This window comes from Macaca thibetana, chromosome 3, assembly GCF_024542745.1.
Source record: "Macaca thibetana thibetana isolate TM-01 chromosome 3, ASM2454274v1, whole genome shotgun sequence".
Lineage (NCBI taxonomy): Eukaryota > Metazoa > Chordata > Mammalia > Primates > Cercopithecidae > Macaca > Macaca thibetana.
Window position 1 is genome coordinate 20336898 of NC_065580.1, and position 20762 is coordinate 20357659.

The 20762-nt window shown below is 44.6% G+C and overlaps 1 protein-coding gene across 2 annotated transcripts in view; it reads left to right on the top strand.

The window, feature by feature from the left end:
• The window catches only part of SVOPL (SVOP like), a 67265-nt gene that overhangs the window by 8228 nt on the left and 38275 nt on the right, over positions 1–20762 (top strand). For both annotated transcript variants that reach the window (XM_050785011.1, XM_050785012.1), the window contains exons 4-6: positions 159–222; positions 7008–7133; positions 9551–9679. In XM_050785011.1, the coding sequence (XP_050640968.1) occupies positions 159–222; positions 7008–7133; positions 9551–9679 (319 nt within the window). The remainder of the gene's footprint in view (positions 1–158; positions 223–7007; positions 7134–9550; positions 9680–20762) is intronic.

Below are 20762 nucleotides of genomic sequence, written 5' to 3' on the forward strand. Positions count from 1 at the left end.
CTTATGTGGATATTAGCTGTCACAATTCTCTTCTGATATATAATCGACATCTATGCTTTTGAATTCTTTATCCCTGTGACAAGAAAAACTGATTATTTTTTAAAAGATTATTTAGTTTTTTTAAAACGAAATTGTGCTTTTTCCCGCTTCCTGTTTAGGTTAATCATAAAGACTGAATTTTTGCCCACGAAATACCGAGGCTATATGTTACCCTTGTCTCAGGTAAGGCAACATAGGAGTTCTACCTGCCTTTGGCATCCTATGGGATATGATGTACATACAGGTATACCTTGGAAATATTGCTGGTTTGGTACCAGATGGCGGCAATTAAGTGAGTGTCAGAAGAAAGTGAGTCACACGACCTTTTTGGTTTCTCAGTGTGTGTAAATGTTATGTTTACACTATACTAAAGTTTAGTAAGTGTGCAATAGCATCATGTCTAAAAAGCAAGCTACACACCTTAATTTTAAAATACTTGATTGCTGATAAATTCTAATGATCTCCTGAGACTTTAGAGGATCATAATCTTTTTGCTGGTAGAAGGTCTTGCCTCAGTGTTGATGGCTGCTGGCTGATCAGGGTGGTGGTTGCTGAACATTGGGGTGGTTGTGGCAATTCCCTAAACAAAGATAACAATGAAGTTTGCCACATCAATGGACTTATTTTCCTGAATTTCTCTGTAGGATGCAATGCTGTTTGATAGCATTTGACCCACAGTAGAGAAACTCTTTCAAAATTGCAGTCAGTTCTCCCAAACTGTGCCACTGCCTTATCAACTAAGTTTATGAATATTCTAAATTCTTTGTTGTCCTTTCTTTCTTTTTTTTTTTTTTTTTTTTTTTGAGACGGAGTCTCGCTGTGTCTCCCAGGCTGGAGTGCAGTGGCGTGATCTCGGCTCACTGCAAGCTCCGCCTCCCGGGTTCACGCCATTCTCCCGCCTCAGCCTCCCAAGTAGCTGAGACTACAGGCGCCCTCCACCACGCCCGGCTAGTTTTTTGTATTTTTAGTAGAGACGGGGTTTCACCATGTTAGCCAGGATAGTCTCGATCTCCTGACCTCGTGATCCACCCGCCTCAGCCTCCCAAAGTGCTGGGATTACAGGCTTGAGCCACCGCGCCCGGCCTGTTGTCCTTTCAACAACGTCATAGCCTCTTTACCAGAGTAGATTTCATCTCAAGAAATCACTTCTGTTGCTTATCCATAAGAATATAATCCTATAATATATATTACAGTAATAAATGAATATATACATATATTACACAAATATAGTATATATCACACTAATATATTGGTGTACATATATGTAAATTATATGTAAATATATTAGTATAATATATACATAGTAGTATATATACATTTATATGCACGTATATTACTGTAGAGTGTGTGTGTAGGGGTGTGTGTGTATGTGTGTGCATGTGTAGCTTATATCACCTTGGAGGATAAGTGAGGCTCTTATATTTTTATTTTATTTTTTTTGAAACAGAGTTTCACTATTGTTGCCCAGGCTGGAGTGGAATGGCGTGGTCTCAGCTCACTACAACCTCTGCCTCCTGGGTTCAAGCAATTCTCCTGCCTCAACCTCCCGAGTAGCTGGGATTACAGATGTGTGCCACCATGCCCGGCTAATTTTTTATATTTTTAGTAGAGATGGGGTTTCACCATGTTGGCCAGGCTGGTCTCAAACTCCTGACCTCAGGTGATCCACCTGCCTTGGCCTCCCAAAGTGCTGGGATTACTGGCGTGAGCCACTGTGCCCAGCCGGCTCTGATTTGTTTTTTTTGAGACAGGGTCTTGCTCTGTCCCCCAGGCTGGAGTTCGGTGGTGCGATCTCAGCTCACTGCAACCTCTGCCTACTGGGCTCAAGTGATCCTCCCACCTCAGACACCCGAGTAACTGGGATTACAGGTGTGCACCACCATGCCATCTGATTTTTGTATTTTTTGTAGAGATGGGGGTTTCTCCATGTTGCCTAGGCTGGTCTCGAACTCCCAAGCTCAAGCAATCCGCCCGCCTCGGCTTCCTAAAGTGCTGGGATTACAGGTGCGAGCCACTGTGCCCAGCAGGCTCTGATTTCTTTAAAAAAAAAAAAAAAAAAAAAAGGAAGTGAAATATATATATATTTATATATATATATTTTTCTTTCCTGTTTCACTTCCTTTTTTTTTTTTCCTGTGGAGATGTGGTCTCACTATGTTGACCATGCTGTTCTGAAACTCATGGCTGTTCTCCTGCCTCAACCTTCCAAAATGTTGGGATGACAGGTGTGAGCCATCTTGCCTGGTGAGCAGTAATATTTTAAAAAACCTTTTATTCTGAGAAGTAGGTCTCAACAGTGGTCTTAAAATACTCAGTAAACTGCTTGTAGTCCCAGCTACTCGGGAGGCTGAGGTGGGAGAATCGCTTGAACCTGGGAGGTAGAGGTTGCACTGGGCCAAGATTGTACCACAGCATTCCAGCCTGGGCGACAGAGTGAGACTTCTTCTCCAAAAAAAAAAAAAAAAAAAAAAAAACTCAGTAAACCATGCTGTAAACAGACTTGCCGTCATCCAGGTTTTGTTGTTCTATTTCTAGAGCACAGACAGAGTAGATAGCATCATTTAAACAATTTATTTTATTGATATATGGATTTACATATTTTGGGTATATGTGTGGTAATACATTCGTGTAATCAAATCAGGATAATTGGGATATACATCATCTTATCTCTTCTGTACACTAGGAACCTGTGAATTACTCTCTTCTAGCTATTTTGAAATGTACAGTCAATTAATATTAACTACAGTCACTCTACTGATCTAGCAGACACCAGGACTTATTTCTTCCATGTGTTTATTCGTGCACAAGATTTAGCATTTTTTTTTTTTTTTTTTTTGAGGGAGAGTCTTGCTTTATTGCCCAGACTGGAATGCAGTGGGACAATCTTGGCTGGTTCCAAAGAATGGACAAAGAATGGACAAAGTATTGCCCACTCCAGTCTGGGCAATAAAGCAAGATTCTCTCTCAAAAATGAAGAATGAAGAACCAAAGAATGAAGGCCCAAGGAGAGGAGAGAAACCAAAGAATAGCCAGCCAGTGGAGCCATGAGAACCCACGACATTTATTGAGTTCATGTCTTATGTAGGTGCAGTTTGTGGTGCCCCCAAACGATGAAAATAATTGTTTTTGTAGAAGATACATAGAAAATCATGGGCCACAGACTACCGTAACAGATGGAAAAATGATAAAGTTTGAAATATTGTGAGAATTACTAAAACATAGCAGAGATATTAAGTGGGCACATGCTATTGGAAAAATGGCACCAATAGACTTGCTTAAGGCAGGGTTGCAACAAACCTTCAATTTGTTTTAAAAAAATTGCAATATTTGCAAAGTGCACTAAAGCAAAGCACGATTAAAGGGAGGTATGCCTGTGCATGTTTATTTTTGGCTGGTTGATTGTTCTTCAGTTGATACACTGTCTATTATTTTGTACCAACCAAAGAGGCCTGGGAATGCTTGAAGCCATACGTCCAATTTCAAGGTTTTCTGAGCCCAGGATGATCATCATCCAACAGCATTTAGAACACAGCGACCAAATAGTCCAATGACCGGTTTCACTGGAATGACAGAAGCCTAGGAATGCATCCAGGATAAACTTTCTTCCCCATTGAGCTTCAGTAGTAGGCCCCAGCTGCTACCCCTTTAGGCTGTCCTACCTCCCTTCCAAGGATCCTGGTGGTTGCAAGTCCAGAACTGGCTCATACCTGAGGGAATGGGCCAAAATTGCCTCCTTTAGGTGGTCCCAATCCCTCCTCAGGCCCCTGATGGCCGTTGATTAGAGGTTTCGAATCCAGAAAACAGGTCAGTCTAGGTGCCCTGTCCCATCTATACTTAACCAAAAGCCCTGAATTTTCAGAGGAACCAAGAAAAAGATGACCCTTCCCACTGAAGCCTTTATACACTTGGCAATAAATAAAGCAGTAGGAAAATATTTTCAAATTTATTTTTTGTTAATAAACATAGGTGACTTTTTTTTTTTTTTTTTGAGACAAAGTCTCGTCACCCAGGCTGGAATGCAGTGGCGTGATCTTGGCTCACTGCAACCTCTGCTGCCTCGGTTCAAGTGATTCTCCTGCCTCTAGAATGGCTGGGACTACAGGCATGCGCTGCTATGCCTGGCTAATGTTCTCTATTTTTAGTGGAGACGGGGTTTCACCATGTTGACCAGGCTGGTCTGTAACTCCTGATCTCAAGAGATCCACCCGCCTCGGCCTCCCAAAGTGCTGGGATTACAGGTGTGTGCCACCATGCCCGGCCTGACAAAAAATTTTTAAAAGAATCTAACAGGTACTGGATAGTGCTGCTTTTCAATCCCTGCAGCTCTCTTCTAATCTTTGTCAAGATGGAAGCACAGGCCGGGTGCGGTGGCACACACCTATAATCCCAACAGTTTGGGAAGCTGAGGCAGGCAGATTGTTTGAGCCAAGGAGTTTGAGACCAGCCTGGGCAACATGGTGAAACTCCACCACTACAAAAAAAAAAAAAAAATTAAAAAATTAACTGGGGCTATTGGTGTGTGCCTGTAGTTCCAGCTACTCATGAGGCTGAGGTGGGAGGATCACTTAAGCTCAGGAGACCAAGGGACTGAGGCTGCAGTGAGCCATTTATTGTGCCACTATACACCAGTCTGGGCAACAGAGTGAGATTCTGTCTCAAAAAAAAAAAAAAAAAAAAAAAAACAGACAAAAAACCAAAAACTGGAGGCTTGGGAGTGCTTGGGTCTTACATGTGGTGTTATTGACTGAGCATGGCCCTACTCAAGCTCCCCTATGGACATTTTCTCTTCCACCTGTGCCTCTTACTCTGCCATGCTTCCTGGTTCTGTCTCTCCCTTGCTTGTCTTATTTTCCATGTCTCCTGGGTCATCTAATATGCTCCAATACTGGGCTGGGTGCAGTGGCTCATGCCTGTAATTCCAGAACTTTGGGAGGCTGAGGCAGGTGGATCACTTGAGGTCAGGAGATGGAGATGAGCCTCGTCAACATGGTGAAACCCTGTCTCTTATACTAAAAATACAAAAAGTAGCCAGGCGTGGGGGCATGCACTTGTAATCCCAGCTACTCAGGAGGCTGAGGCAGGAGAATTGCTTGAACCTGGGAGGCAGAGACTGCAGTGAGCTGAGATCGCGCCACTGCACTCTACCCTGGGCAGCAGAGTGAGACTCAAAAAAATATACGTATATATATGAATATATATATGAGGTGATATATATATATATTTTTTTTTTCATTCCAATACTTTACCCCGAGCCCTGAATTTTTTTTTATTTTTAGAGACAGCTTATCTCTCTGTTACACAGGCTGGAGTACATTGGTGTGATCACAGCTCCCTGCAGCCTCGAACTCCTGGGCTCAAGTGATCCTTCCACCTCAGCCTCCTGAGTAGCTGGGACTACAGGTGCATGTCATGGTGCCTAGTGAATTAAAAAAAAATTATTTTTGTGGAGATGGGGCCTTGCTTTGTTGCCCAAGCTAGTCTCAAACTCCTGGCTGCAAGTGATTCCCCCACCTCAGCCTCCCGAAGTGTTGGGATAACAGGCATAAGCCACCGCACTGGCCCCAAAATCTTCCTCTACAACCTAGAGCGCCTCCTTAACCTTCAGACCTAGGCAGCCAATGACCTGATAGTTACTTGAATGTCTTACAGGCTCCTCAATACAAGATACTCAGAACTAATCACTTCTTCCTCTGAAGCCTCTTATTTCTGTTTCCAATCTCAGTTAATAGCAAACACTTTCCCCTCAGTGATCTTGCACACCAACTCAGGAGGCATCCTGGGCCCTCCCTGTCCCTCATCCCCAATCACAAGCCCTACTAACACACCCTCTATTATTAGACCTTCAGTCCAAATGTCCATCAGCGAACCCTGTCACCTTTATCTCCGAAATGTGTTCATCCATCCATTAAAAAATTTTTGTACAATTAATGTGTTGAAAATGTGTCAATTAAAAATAAGAATTTTGCTGGGTGCGGTGGCTCATGCCTGTAATCCCAGCACTTTGGGAGGCCAAGGCGGATGGATCACGAGGTCAGGAGTTTGAGACCAGCCTGACCAACATGGTGAAACCCCGTGTCTGCTAAAAATACAAAAATTAGCCAGGAGTGGTGGTGCGCACCTGTACTCCCAAGTACAGGCTGAGGCAGGAGAATTGCTTGAACCTGGGAGGCAGAGGTTGCAGTGAGCTGAGATTGCGCCACTGCACTCCAGCCTGGGTGAGAGAGCAAGACTCCATCCCAAAGAAAACAAAACAAAAAAAACAAACCTGTTTTTTCACCATTCACTACTAAAATCCCATTCAATGCTACGTCACTGACCTGGTCTACTGTAGTAGCCTTGTTACTGGCCCGCTCATTCATTGCCTCTTTGGCAATGTTGTCCCTGATGACTCAAGTCCCACTCTATCACATTTTTCCATTTTCTTTACAGGCCTTATCGCTTTCTGAAATAATCTTCGTTTTTGTTGGTAACAGAGTTCTTTAGTGATGAAATAGTCACCCTGGGCTAGGTGCAGTGGCTTACGCCTGTAACCCTAGCACTTTGGGAGGCCAAGGCGGGTGGATCATTTGAGGTCAGGAGTTCGAGACCAGCCTGGCCAACATGGTGAAATCCTGTCTCTACTAAAAATACAAAAAAAAAATGAGTTGGGCATGGTGGCGCGTGCCTGTAATCCCAGCTACTTGGGAGGCTGAGGCATGAGAATCACTTGAACCCAGGAGGCAGAGGGTTCAGTGAGCCGAGATTGCATCACAGCACTCCAGCCTGGGTGAAAGAGTGAGACCCTGTCTCAAAACAAAAGCAAAAAAAAAAAGGCAAAATGCTGGACAAGGTGGTTCCCAAAAGAGGATATGTAAAGCACATGGGACAGAAGGAATTTTAATCTTTTTTAAAATATATTTTTCTCCTTTTTTTTTCATTGTCATAATTCCCCAAACAAAGAACTTTAATCTTGGACTTCTCTCCCCTAGGTGTTCTGGCTTGCGGGCTCGCTGCTCATCATTGGCCTGGCCTCTGTGGTCATCCCCACCATCGGGTGGCGCTGGCTCATCCGCATCGCCTCCATCCCAGGCATCATCCTCATCATGGCCTTCAAGGTGGGGAAGCACTCATGGCTCCTTCCTGTCTCCTCCTCCTGCTGGTCCAGTGGCCTTCATGCCCCACAAATATCTATCTTTGTTTTTTTTTTCCTCAAGACAGAGTTTCTGTTTGTTGTCTAGGCTGCAGCGCAGAGACATGAGCTCGGCTCACTGCAGCCTCTGCCTTCCAGGTTCAGGTGATTCTCCTGCCTCAGCCTCCTGAGTAACTGGTATTACAGACATGCACCACCACACCCAGCTAATTTTTGTATTTTTAGCAGAGAAGGGGTTTCATTACGTTGGCCAGGTTGATCTCGAACTCCTGGCCTCAAGTGATCTGCCCACCTCAGCTTCCCAAAGTGCTGGGATTACAGGCGTGAGCCACTGTGCCTGGCCATCTTTCTCACATCCTATTACCTTTACTGGGGAGTCTGTCTCAACCAGCGAGCAGCCCTCACCTCCCTTAGCCTGCCTCATTGCCCCTCTTCCTAGAAGTTTTCCCTGACAGCTCCGTTGTGTTTTTGCTGACTCCACTTTATCCTTCAGCACCCACCTGTTGGATGCTGTTGACATATTCCCAGGCCACCACAGGCCTACTGGCTGGCGTGTCCTCCTCTCCCACTCTGTAAGCTGTTCAACTGTAGAATCATCATCTTCCTTAGTTTGCAGTAAAATTCTACTCATTGTTCAAAGACAAGATTGACCGCTCGGCAGAACAGGGTTTTACTTTGGTGTCACCTACCCTATGGAATCAAAGAATGTCAGAATTCAGAAAGGTCCTTGATAGCCATTCATTCTAAACCTTGACTCAATACAGGTGCCATCTTCCAGTAAGTCACCAAAATGACCAACACAAAGGGAAAGAGGAGAGGTCACCAGACCTCTTAGACAACATGGAGTTGTTCCTTTGGCCACATACCTATGAATCTGTAAGAAAGGTGATACTGTAGACATCAAGGGAATGGGTGCTGTTCAAAAGGAATGCCCCCAGGTGTTACTGTGGCAGAACTGGAGGAGTCTATGATGTTATTCAGTATGCTGTTGGCATTGTTGTAAACAAGCAGGTTATGGGCTAGATTCTTGTTAAGGGAATTCGTGTGCATATTGAGTACACTAAGCACTCTAAGAGCCGAGATAGCTTCCTGAAACTTGCAGAAAATGATCAGAAAAACAAGCCGGCTGGGCGCGGTGGCTCACACCTGTAATCCCAGCACTTTGGGAGGCCAAGGCGGGTGGATCACTAGGTCAGGAGTTCGAGACCAGCCTGACCAACATGGTGAAACCTCGTCTCTACTAAACATACAAAAATTAGCTAGGCGTGGTGGTACGTGCCTGTAATCCCAGCTATTCAGGCTGAGGCAGGAGAATCGCTTGAACCTGGGAGGTGGAGGTTGCAGTGAGCCGAGATCGCACCACTGCACTCCAGCCTGGGCGACAGAGCGAGACTCCATCTCAAAAAACAAAACAAAACAAAAAAGGAAGCCAAAGGGTAGGTTACCTGGGTTCAGCTGAAGCACCAGCCCTTTTCCACCCAGAGAGGCACATTTGTGAGAACCATGGTGGGGAGCCTGAGCTGCTGGAAACTTCTCCCTATGAATTCATGGCATATTAAGTGCAAAAAATAAAAAGACCTCTGGACTGTTTTTAAAAAAGGGATTTTGGAGGTGTTGAAGGAGGGGACTTCTGACTGTGGAAGAGATTACGTGCTGGGAAACTGTCATATTGCTGTGGAGGCTGGGCATGAGGCAAGAGGAAAAAGGCTGGAAAATCAAAAGTGTCAGAATAACCAAGAGGGGACCCAAACTGCCCTCTCTGGCCATGGGAATGTGGGGCCAGGTGCTGCTGTGGAGGTGCTTTTTTGAGGAAGAGCCAACAGCCTTGATTGCGTGAGGTGTGAGAGATGGGAGGTGGTCAGAGTTGAGTCTCCAGCTTCAGTGGAAGCCCATACTATTTTCTGCGTGCAATGTTCAAACTATTCAGCGTTCAGTGGGTTGAGGGCCTTGACAGTCAGAACTGATTCTTCACCATGTGGGTGCTGGAGCCCCCTGCTCCTGTCACCCTTTGGCGGTTGCAAGGTGGGGAGGTCCTGGGGTTCCTGGGGAGGGGGTGGAGAGAGGCGCCTGTGGCAGTGGCTATTTACCAATTGAAAGTGAGAATTGCGTTATGTTAACAACTAGGTTGGGTCCTATTGGTGCTAAACTGAGTATCAGCCTGCCATCATCCTAGAAGGCACTATGATAAGGAGAACATGACCTTTTTTGTTCCAAATCAACTTTGAATCCAACAGAATACCTGCTACATTGCATGCCTTTAAGCTGGCACATACTTTTCCTATCTTGGGAAACTAGGACTGTACAGTGTATAGAGCAATAATAGCTGTACTCCTGGGTTCTATAGCAGTGGCCACTCTGATGTTCTTTGTAATCTCTACCCAGTTTATTCCTGAATCTGCCCGGTTCAATGTCTCCACTGGAAACACTCAGGCTGCCGTGGCCACTCTGGAGCACATTGCCAAGATGAACCGCTCAGTCATGCCGGAGGGGAAGCTGGTGGAGCCCGTCCTGGTGAGTGCTGACACCCGAGGTCTTCTCCCATCACCAGTGGCCACTGGGAAATCCCCTAAGTTGTGGAAGGCTGGAGGGAGGGGGGAGCCTTGCTCTCTAGTCCTGTCCTAGAGGCAGGGCCATGGCCAGGAAAGATGTGAGGCTACATTCATTTTCACTGTGAGCCATGGGACCCTGGTGAATTACCTACCTTTGTTTTTCTTATCAATAAAATAGGAATATTAACATCCACCTTGCAGAGCTAATCACATGATTTGGCATCATTGTCAATAGATGGGAGATTGTTTTCTTTTTTGTACTGGCCTTGTTTTGTTTTGTTATGAAGGTTATAAACCTCATTACATGACTTTTTTCGTCTCTCTGAAATAGTTTCTATAAGGTAGGTGTTAACCTCCTTGAACATTTGGTGAAATTTGCCTATAGAGTAGTTTGCCTGATATCTATTTTGAGGGGTTAGAGGATAGCAAGACATTGTTGAGCGGAGAGTTCCTTTTTATTATTATTATTATTTTTTGAGACAGTCTGGCTCTTTCCCCCAGGCTGGAGTGCAGTGGCACAGTCTCGGCTCACTGCAAGCTCCGCCTCCCAGGTTCACGCCATTCTTCTGCCTCAGCCTCCCATGTAGCTGGGACTACAGGCGCCTGCCACCACACCCGGCTAATTTTTTGTATTTTTTTAGTAGAGATGGGGTTTCACCGTGTTAGCCAGGATAGTCTCGATCTCCTGACCTCGTGATCCCAGTCACCTCAGCCTCCCAAAGTGCTGGGATTACAGGCATGTCTAAATTGTGGTAAAATATACGTAACATAAAATTTATTATCTTAACAGTTTTTAAATGTATAGTTCAGTGATATTAAGTACATCTGTGTTGTTATGAAACCATAACCACCATCCATCTCCAGAACTCTTCATCTTACAAAGCTGAAATTCTATACTCATTAAACAAACACTTTGTTCCCCCTCCCCTGCCCTCTAAAAACCACCATCCTATTGTTTGTCTCTGTAAAACTGACTATTCTAGATCCCTCACACGTAGTATCATACAGTGTTTGTCTTTTTGTGACTGGTTCATTTCATTTCGCATAATGTCCTTAAGGTTCATCCATGTAGCTAGCATACATAGGTCAGAAGTTTCTTCCTTGTTAAGGCTGAATACTATTTCATTGTATGGATAGCCCACATTTTGCTTATGTGTTTGTTGATGAACACCTCTACTGTCTAGCTATTGACTGATGCTACTATGAACATGGGTGACCAGATAGCTCTTCGAGGCCTCTCTTTCTTTCTTCCTTCCTTCCTTCCTTCCTTCCTTCCTTCCTTTCTTTTTTTTTTTTTTTTTTTTTTTTAGATGGAGTCTCACTCTGTTGCTCAGGCTGGAGTACAGTGGCACAATCTTGGCTCACTGCAACCTCCGACTCCCTGATTCAAGCAATTCTCCTGCCTCAGCCTCCCAAGTAGCTCAGACTACAGGCGCCCGCCACCACGCCCAGCTAATTTTCGTATTTTTAGTAGAGACGGGGTTTCACCATGTTGACCAGGATGGTCTCGATCTCCTGACCTTGTGATCCGTCCAGCGAGGCTGTCTTTTCATTGCATTCTAGCATATGACTGATTTTTGTCCATGCATTAGTCTTATTACTTGAAGTATTTCTTTAGCCTTATATGGCTTTGGACCTTACATTTTTTTGTTGTAGTTGTCTAAACTGAAGTTTTTTTTTTTTTTTTTAATAATTTCAACTTTTATTTAGTTATGTTTGTGATGGGGTCTCACTCTGTCACCCAGGTTGGAGTGCACTAGTGCTGTCATAGCTCACTGTAGCCTTGACCTCCCAGGCTCAATCCTTCTACTTCAGCCTCCAGAATAGCTAGGACCACAGGTGTGTGCCACCACACCCAGCTAATTTTTAAATTTCTTGTAAACATGGGGTCTTGCTTTGTTGCTCAGGCAACTCCTGGGGTCAAGCGATCCTCCCTCCTGGGCCTCCCAAAGTTAGGGGATTACAGGTGTGAACCACTGTACCCAGCCGACTCTTATTTTAGATTCAGGGGGTGTGTGTGCAGGTTTGTTACCTGGGTCTATTCCCTGATGCTGAGGTTTAGGGTATCATTGAACCTGTCATCCAGGCAGTGAGCATAGTACCCACTAGTTAGGTTTTCAGCCCTTGCCCTTTCCCTCCCCACTCTAGTAGTCCGCAGTGTCTATTGCTGTCCTCTTTATGTCCATGAGTATCCAGTGTTGAGCTCCCACTTAAAAGTGAGAACATAGGGTATTTGGCTTTCTGTTCCTGCATTAATTTTCTTAGGATAAGGGACTCCACCTGCATCCATGTTGCTGTAAAGGACATAATTTCATTCTTTTTTGTGGCTGCCTTAAACTCTTTAAAAATTTTAAAAAGGCTGGGTGCAGTGGCTCACGCCTGTAATCCCAGCACTTTGGGAGGTCGAGGCGGGTGGATCACCTGAGGTTGGGAGTTTCAGACCAGCCTGACCAACATGGAGAAACCCTGACTCTACTGAAAATTCAAAATTAGCCGGGCGTGGTGGCACATGCTTGTAATCCCAGCTACTTAGGAGGCTGAGGCAGGAGAACCACTTGAACCTGGGAGGCGGTGATTGCGATGAGCCGAGATCGCGCCACTGCACTCCAGTTGGGGCAACAAGAGCGAAACTCCATCTCAAAAATAAATAAATACAAATTTTTAAAAAAATCATTGTCTTTGAGAATGAAGGGCCTCAAATTCTATTTTCTCTCATGTTAACATATTGAAAGTAGCTTTGGCTAGTATTTTCCATGTGCATTTTTTCAACTCTTTATTTTAAACCTTTCTATACTGCTTTGTTTTAAATGTATTTCTTGAGCCCGGGTGTGAGATAGCTCATGCCTGTAATCCCAGCACTTTGGGAGGGTGAGATGAAAAGATCACTTGAGGCCAAGATTTTGAGACCAGCCTGGGCATTAAAACAAGACCCCTCTTTACGTGCCCCACCCCCTGCAAAAAAAAACAAAGGCCAGACATAGTGGTGTACACCTGTAGTCCCAGCTAACTACTTCAGAGGTTGAGGCAGGAGGATTGCCTGAGCCCAGGAGGTCGAGGCTGCAGTGAGCTATGGAGGCTTGAGTCCAGGATGTCAAGGCTGTAGTGAGCTATGATCGCACTGCTGTCCTGGACCCTGTATTTTAGTAGCCTGGACAACAGAGCGAGACCCTGTCTCAAAAAAAGTATCTCTTGTAAAGCTATAGTTTATTTTTTTTCCCCCTTTCTTTTCCTTTCTTTTCTTTTTTTCTTTCTCTCTTTTTTTATTTTTATTTTTGAGAAGGAGTCTCCCTCTGTCGCCCAGGCTGGAGTGCAGTGGCCGGATCTCAGCTCACTGCAAGCTCTGCCTCCCAGGTTTATGCCATTCTCCTGCCTCAGCCTCCCGAGTAGCTGGGACTATAGGCGCCTGCCACCTCGCCCTGCTAGTTTTTTTTTTTTTTTTTGTGTGTTTCTTAGTAGAGATGGGGTTTCACCGTATTAGCCAGGATGGTCTTGATCTCCTGACCTTGTGATCCGCCCGTCTCGGCCTCCCAAAGTGCTGGGATTGCAGGCTTGAGCCACCGCGCTCGGCCAACTTTTTTTTTTTTTTTAATAGAGACAGGGTTTCACAATGTTGGCTAGGCTGGTCTTGAACTCCTGATCTCACGTGATCCACCAACCTTAGCCTCCCAAAGTGCTGGGATTACAGGCATGAACCACTGCACCCAGTCGATATTCTGTCTTTTGATAATGAGTTGAACCCACTTACCTCTCCTGGCATATTTGGGCTTCTGTCATTTATTTTTATTTATTTATATATTTTTTGAGACAGAATCTTGCTCTGTTGCCCGGGCTGGAGTGCAGTGATAGGATCTCGGCTCACTGCAACCTCCACCTCCCGGGTTCAAGCAATTCTCCTGCCTCAGACCCCCAAGTAGCTGGGACTATAGGCATGTGCCACCATGCGCAGTTAATTTTTGTATTTTTTTAGTAGAGGTGGGGTTTTGCCATTTTGGCCAGGCTGGTCTTGAACTCCTGACCTCAGGTGATCCACCTGCCTCAGCTTCCCAAAGTGCTGGGATTACAGGTGTGAGCCACTGTGCCTGGCCTGTTATTTATTTTGTATTTCTTATGTGTGTGCACAGTTTCAGGAAAATATTTTTTTCTTCTGAATCATGTCTTTCCTTTTCTCCTTGACTAACTTCTGTTAGATTGAGTTTGCCTTTCCCTCCCCTGTACTTCCTTTTATTGACTTGGAATTAATGTACTTTCTTTTATTCTAGAGGTAGCCCTTAACTATTGAAAACACTCCTTTACAATATTTAATATTATTTGCTACCTTTATCTGGTAACTGGTTTTTTTCTTTCTCCTCTCTCATTTATATGGCTTTGGACCTTAAATTCTTTTTTTTTCTTTAAACTGAACTGAAGTTTATTTTGTTTTTTTGTAATTTCAACTCTTATTTTAGCTATTTTTTGTGATGGGGTCTCACTCTGTTACCCAGGTGAGAGTGCAGTGGTGCAATCATAGTTCACTGCAATCTTGACCTCCCAAGCTAGACAATGCAAGGACATTAAATATGATCTTGCCAATTACTGTTTTCCAAATCTTGTTTGCCCAGGATTTCAGTTACACTTTGTTCATAAGTTTTTCTAAATTGTCATGATTTTGGAGCCAGTATTTATTTAGATTAATTAACATTTTTATTGATTTTTGCAGTTTTTATTCCTAAGGAGTTTTTTGCATCTCCTTTCTATTGTGTTAATTCGGTTTTATTCTTTTTTTTTTTTTTTTTGAGGTGGAGTCTCACTCTGCTGCCCAGGCTAGAGCACAGCGGCGCCATCTCAGCTCACTGAAACCTTCCCTTCCTGGGTCCAAGCGATTCTCCTGCTTTAGCCCCTCAAGTAGCTGGGATTACAGGCATGGGCCACCACGCCCACCTAATTTTTGTGTTTTAGTAGAGGTGGGGTTTCACCATGTTGGCCAGGCTGGTGTCGAACTCCTGACCTCAAATAATCCACCTGCATTGGCCTCGCAAAGTGCTGGGATTACAGGTGTGAGCCACAACGCCCAGCCAATTTGTTTTATTTTTTGTTTATTTTATTTTTTATTTTTTGAGATGGAAGCTTGCTTTCTCACCCAGGCTGGAGTGCAGTGGCGCAGTCTCAACTCACTGCAACCTCCACCTCCCGGGTTCAAGTGATTCTCCTGCTTCAGCCTCCCGAGTAGCTAGGATTACAGGTGTCCGCCACCAAACCTGGCTAGTTTTTATATTTTTAGTAGAGATGCCATTTCACCATGTTGGCCAGGTTGGCCTCGAACTCCTGACCTCAAGTGATCTGCCTGCCTTGGCCTCCCAAAGTGCTGGAATTACAGGCTTGAGCTACTGTGTCCAGCTGATTTGGTTTTATTCTTAATATTGAAATGTTAGATCTCTGTGGGTTTAATTGGGTACAAGAAACATGCTACAGATTTAGCTTTGTTATATCCACATGACTAACCAGTTGCTCTGGGGGGTGTGTGTATGTGTGTGTATATATAGGTATATATTATATACACACACACATATACACATATATATACACACACGTATACATATATATATATATATATATATTTATATATATATTTGAGATGGAGTCTCGCTCTGTCACCCGGGCTGGCGTGCAGTGGAGTGATCTCAGCTCGCTGCAACCTCTGCCTCCTGAGTTCAAGTGTTTCTCATGCTTCAGCCTCCCGAGTAGCTGGGATTACAGGTGTGCACCACCACATCTAACTAATTTTTGTATTTTTAGTAGAGATGGGGTTTCACCATGTTGGCCAGGCTCGTCTCGAATTCCTGGCCTCAAGTGATACACCCACCTCAACTTTCCAAAGTCCTGAGATTACAGGCGTACACCGCCATGCCCAGCCCATGATGTATATTTTTTGAATAATCCATTCATTATATATTTGAATCTGTTTTTGAATAATCTGTTCTAATAATAGATTTGTAGATTCAAGTATATATGGGGATTTATTATATGATAAAGAGCATTTCAAGTTGTTGAGAAAAGGATAGATAGGTTGGATATATGATGTTTTAATTATAGTATTTTATAGTATACTTTTCATTTCTGATAGGGTCAATTCCCCTGGTCAAACATCTTTTTCAGTATTTTTTCAGGCCTATTTTTCTAGAAAAATTTTGGAGCCACTTTATTAAGATCTACTCCCACCTTCCCCTTAAAATAAATAAATTAATTAATTAAAATAAAATAAGCCAGGCGCGGTGGCTCAAGCCTGTAATCCCAGCACTTTGGGAGGCCGAGCCGGGTGGATCACGAGGAGATCGAGACCATCCTGGCTAACACAGTGAAACCCCGTCTCTACTAAAAAAATACAAAAAACTAGCCGGGCGTGGTGGCGGGCGCCTGTAGTCCCAGCTACTCTGGAGGCTGAGGCAGGAGAATGGCATAAACCTGGGAGGCGGAGCTTGCAGTGAGCTGAGATCTGGCCACTACACTTCAGCCTGGGCGACAGAGCGAGACTCCGTCTCAAAAAAAAAAAAAAATAAATAAAATAAAATCTGGCCGGGTGTGGTGGCTCACACCTGTAATCCCAGTACTTTGGGAAGCTGAGGCGGGTGGGTCACCTGAGGCCAAGAGTTCGAGACCAGCCTGGCCAACATGATGAAACCCTGTCTTTACTAAAAATACAAAAACTAGCCAGGCTTGGTGGCAGACGCCTGTAATCCCAGCTACTTGAGAGGCTGAGGCACGAGAATCGCTTGAACCCAGGAAGTGGAGGTTGCAGTGAGCCGAGATTATGCCACTGCACTCCTGCCTGGGCAACACCATGAAACTCTGTCTCAAAAATAAATAAACAAATAAATAATAAATAAATAAATAAATCCTATGAGAGTTTGAGATTTTGTTGACATTATAGGCTAATAATGTAGTGAGAATCAGTATCTTTATAATACTGAGTACTCTTGTCCTGCTGTAAGTGTATTTCCCCATTTATTTCTTTTTATTTTTCTCAGCAACATTTTATAACTAATGTCAGTACTGCACATTGCTTATAGAAATGTATTCCTATCCACTTTGTTTAAAAAAATTATTTTATAGACGAAATTCTAAAAATTATTTTTCTGCCAGGCATGGTGGCTCATGCCTGTAATCCCAGCACTTTGGGAGGCCGAGGCGGGCGAATCATGAGGTCAGGAGTTTGAGACCAGCCTAGCCAACATGGTGAAACCCCATTTCTACTAAAAATACAAAAAATTAGCTGGGCGTAGTGGTGCGTGCCGGTAGTCCCAGCTACTCCCAGCTACTCGGGAAGCTGAGGCAGGAGAATCGCTTGCATCTGGGAGGTGGAGGTTGCAGTGAGCTGAGATCGCACCACTGCACTCCAGCCCTGGTGACAGAGTGAGACTCTGTTCCAAAATATATATATATATATTTTTCTATCAGATTCATCACTTTTATTTTCTGTGTTGTATGGCTCACTTTTGTGGTGGTTCTCTGAAATATTTTTATAGCTTTGTAACTCTCTTAACAGCAGTTGCCAATTTCTTGATTGCTAAATGACACCCATTCCTTGTGAATTGGCTGAAGAAGCCATTTCCCTGGAGAACAGCAAGAAGCATTTTTAACATGAGTATCGGGCACATTTGGGCATGCGTGTGACCTAAACTAACTGCAAGACTTCACCATCTCCACATGTTCATCCCTAGTTCCTGCGTACATCCAGCTCCCTACCTTTCTCCATAGGACATTTATTCTTGGAGTTGACAAGTGTATAAATCTCATATTTATCAAGTTTAAAACAAAACTCCTGGCCGGGCGTGGTGGTTCACACCTGTAATCCCATTCCTTTGGGAGGCTGGGTCAGGAGGATTGCTTGAGGCCAGAAGTTCGAGACCAGTCTGGGCAATATGGTGCAACCCTACCCCCACCTCCATTCAAAAAGCAAAAGAAAAGTAAAATAAAGCAGAACTCCTCATTTTCCTCCTCCAACCAGCTTTGTTTTCCCCTTTTGAGTCTTTTCATTGTGGCAAAATATACATAACAAAAAATTTACCACATTAACTTTTTTTCTTTTTCTGAGATGGTTTTGCTCTTGTCGCCCAGGCTGGAGTGCAATGGTGCAGTCTTGGCTCACTGCAGCCACTGCTTGCTGGGTTCAAGTGATTCTCCTGCCTCAGCCTCCCAAGTAGCTGGGATTACAGGCATGCGCCACCACACCCGTCTAATTTTGTGTTTTTAGTAGAGACGGGGTTTCTCCATGTTGGTTAGGCTGGTCTCAAACTCCCGACCTCAGGTGATCCACCTGCCTTGGCCTCCCAAAGTGCTGGGATTACAGGCATAAGCCACTGCACCCGGCCCGTATTAACTTTTTAAAAAAATTTCTGAGACAGGATCTTGCTCTGTCACCCAGGCTGCAGTGCAGTGGTGCGATCTTGGCTCACTGCAGCCTTGACCTCCTGGGCTCAAGCAATCCTCCTGCCTAAGCTCCTGAGTAGCTAGAACTACAGGAGTGTGCCACCACGCCTGGCTATTTTTGTACAATTTTTTTGTAAAGATAGGATTTTGACATGTTGCCCAGGCTAGTCTTGAACTCCTGGGCTCAAGCAATCCTCCCACCTCAGCCTCCAAAGTAGTTGAAATTGCAGGCATGTGCCACCATGCCTGGCTAATTTTTTCATTTTTATTTACTTGTTTTTTTAAAAGACAGGGTCTTGTTCTGTCATCCAAGCTGGAGTGCAATGGTGTGACCTTGGCGCATTGCAGCCTCAACCTGCTGAGCTCAAGTGATCCTCTTGCCTCTGCCTCCTGAATAGCTGAGACCATGGGTGCATACCACCACACCTGGCTAATTTTTTTTTTTTAATTATTTTGTTGCAAAAGGGTTTCACTGGCCCAGGCTGGTCTTAAATTTCTGGCCCCAACTGATCCTCCCACCTTGGCCTCCCAAAGTGCTGGAATTACAGATATGAGCCACCGTGCCTGGCCTTAATTTTCTTATTTTTTAATAGAGATGAGGTCTTGCTATGTTGCTTAGGCTGGTCTCAAATCCTGGCCTCAAGCAGTCCTCTCATCTCTGCCTTCCAAAGTGCTGGGATAATAGGTATGAGCCACTGCACCAGAACCCCAGATTTTGATAGGATGAGGAAGGACAGGATCCAAGGATACTAGACATCTGGCAGAATGAGATGGCATCAACGCCAAGGCAGGGAATGAATGCATAACAGGGAGACCAGGAGGTACAGAGAAAAGCTGCTGGTGCACAACCTTGCTGGGGCAGGCAGGACCATGGGAAAGGCTCTTCTGCCCTCAGCTCATGCTCTGTGTCTGAGATGGGTCCATACCAACAGTGCTACCCACGCCCTGAATCTTTGCATTCTCAGGATCCTGTAGCCACCATGGGACAAGTGATGTCCGAGTGTCCTACACAGAGGCAAGAGGTGGGCTGCCCTGGGTGTTCCTGATTGGTTGCCGAGGACATCACTGATGACAAAAGTCTTGAATCCCACTACCATCTGGCCTGCATTTTAAGAGTGAGGTGGCGTGTGCTCTATAGTAATGCAAATATCGTGAGCATTCGGTATGCCAAACCTTCCCCATATTCATCATTGTATTTTGGTAAGGTATTCTCACTTGCTTCTGTGGAGTGTTGCCCCCGTTATTATATGTATCTCAAAACCTATTATAATCCTGGAGCAGGGCGTCTGTTCATTTTGCATTGCTATAAAGGAATACCTGAGACTGGGTGACTGTTAAAAGAGGTTTATTTGGCTCATGGTTCTGCAGACTGTATAAGCATGGCACCAGCTTCTGCAGGGCTTCTGGTGAGACCTCAGGAAGCCTCTACTCATGACAGAGAGTGAACAGGGAGCAGGCACGTTCCATGGTGAGAGAGGGAGCAAGAGAGGTGCAAGGCTCCTTTAAACCAGCTGTTGCCTGAACCGGTAGAGTGAGAACTCACTCATTCCTGCAGGGAGAGCACCAAGCCCTTCATGAGGGATCCGCCCCCATGACCAAAATACCTCCCATAAGGCTCCACCCCGACACTGGGGAACACATTTCAACTTGAGACTTGGAGGGGACAAATAACCAAACCATATTAAACAAGAAACCCCAATTTTCTTCCAAAGGATTCAGAATGATTCCATCATACTAGTTTATTTTTAAATATTGGAAATACACTCTCATGGGTTTGGAGTTCAGAAAGCTACTATTACAGCGTCAGCTCCCTTCTTCCTTCCTACCGAGATACTGACAATCACCTCTTACCCAGCAAAGCAGGGTGGGAGGATGAACTAGTTGCTAGGCAACTATGATTAAAAGAAGGAAGCTATTATGGTTTATAGAGACTGGAACATAATCTTTAGGTGGCTGTAAAATTCTGATTGTCAATAGTGTAAACAATAAAAATAGTTGCAAAAAGAAAAAATCTTAGCAGAGATAATTAACTCAAAACCACGGATAGCTGTAACATTATAAGATAGCTGAGTACAACTGTTTTTGGCATGTGCTTTGTGAACTGAATGCAGTAGTTGGAACTCTAAGACTGAAGAGCACTGAGGTCAGAAATAAGTTACCTCTCCTCTTTCCTCCTCCTCTTTCCTCCCTCCGCCATCCTCCCTCCACAATCCCCTATCTCCCATCTTCCCTGCACATTCTCCATTCTTCCTTTCCACCCCTGGCTCCTCTGTCTGGCCTCCTCCCTCCACATCCTACTTCCTTTGCTTTTCCTCTCCTACCTCACCTCTCCCTCCACCTTCTCCATCCCCCATTCTTCACCTTCCCTCTTCCATCCTTCTGTCCCCACTTCCTCCTCCTCTCCACTTTTCTTAAGCCTTCAGCTTGTGGCCTCCATCTGTCATGCCCATTAAGTGATCTTTTTCACAGTCATCTGTTTTTTTTGAGATGGAGTCTTGCTCTTGTCACCCAGGCTGGAGGGCAGTGGTGTGATCCTGGTTCACTGCAACCTCCACCTCCCGTGTTCAAGCGATTCTCCTGCCCCAGCCTCCTGAGCAGCTGGGATTACAGGTGCATGCCATCACACCTGGCTAAATTTTTTG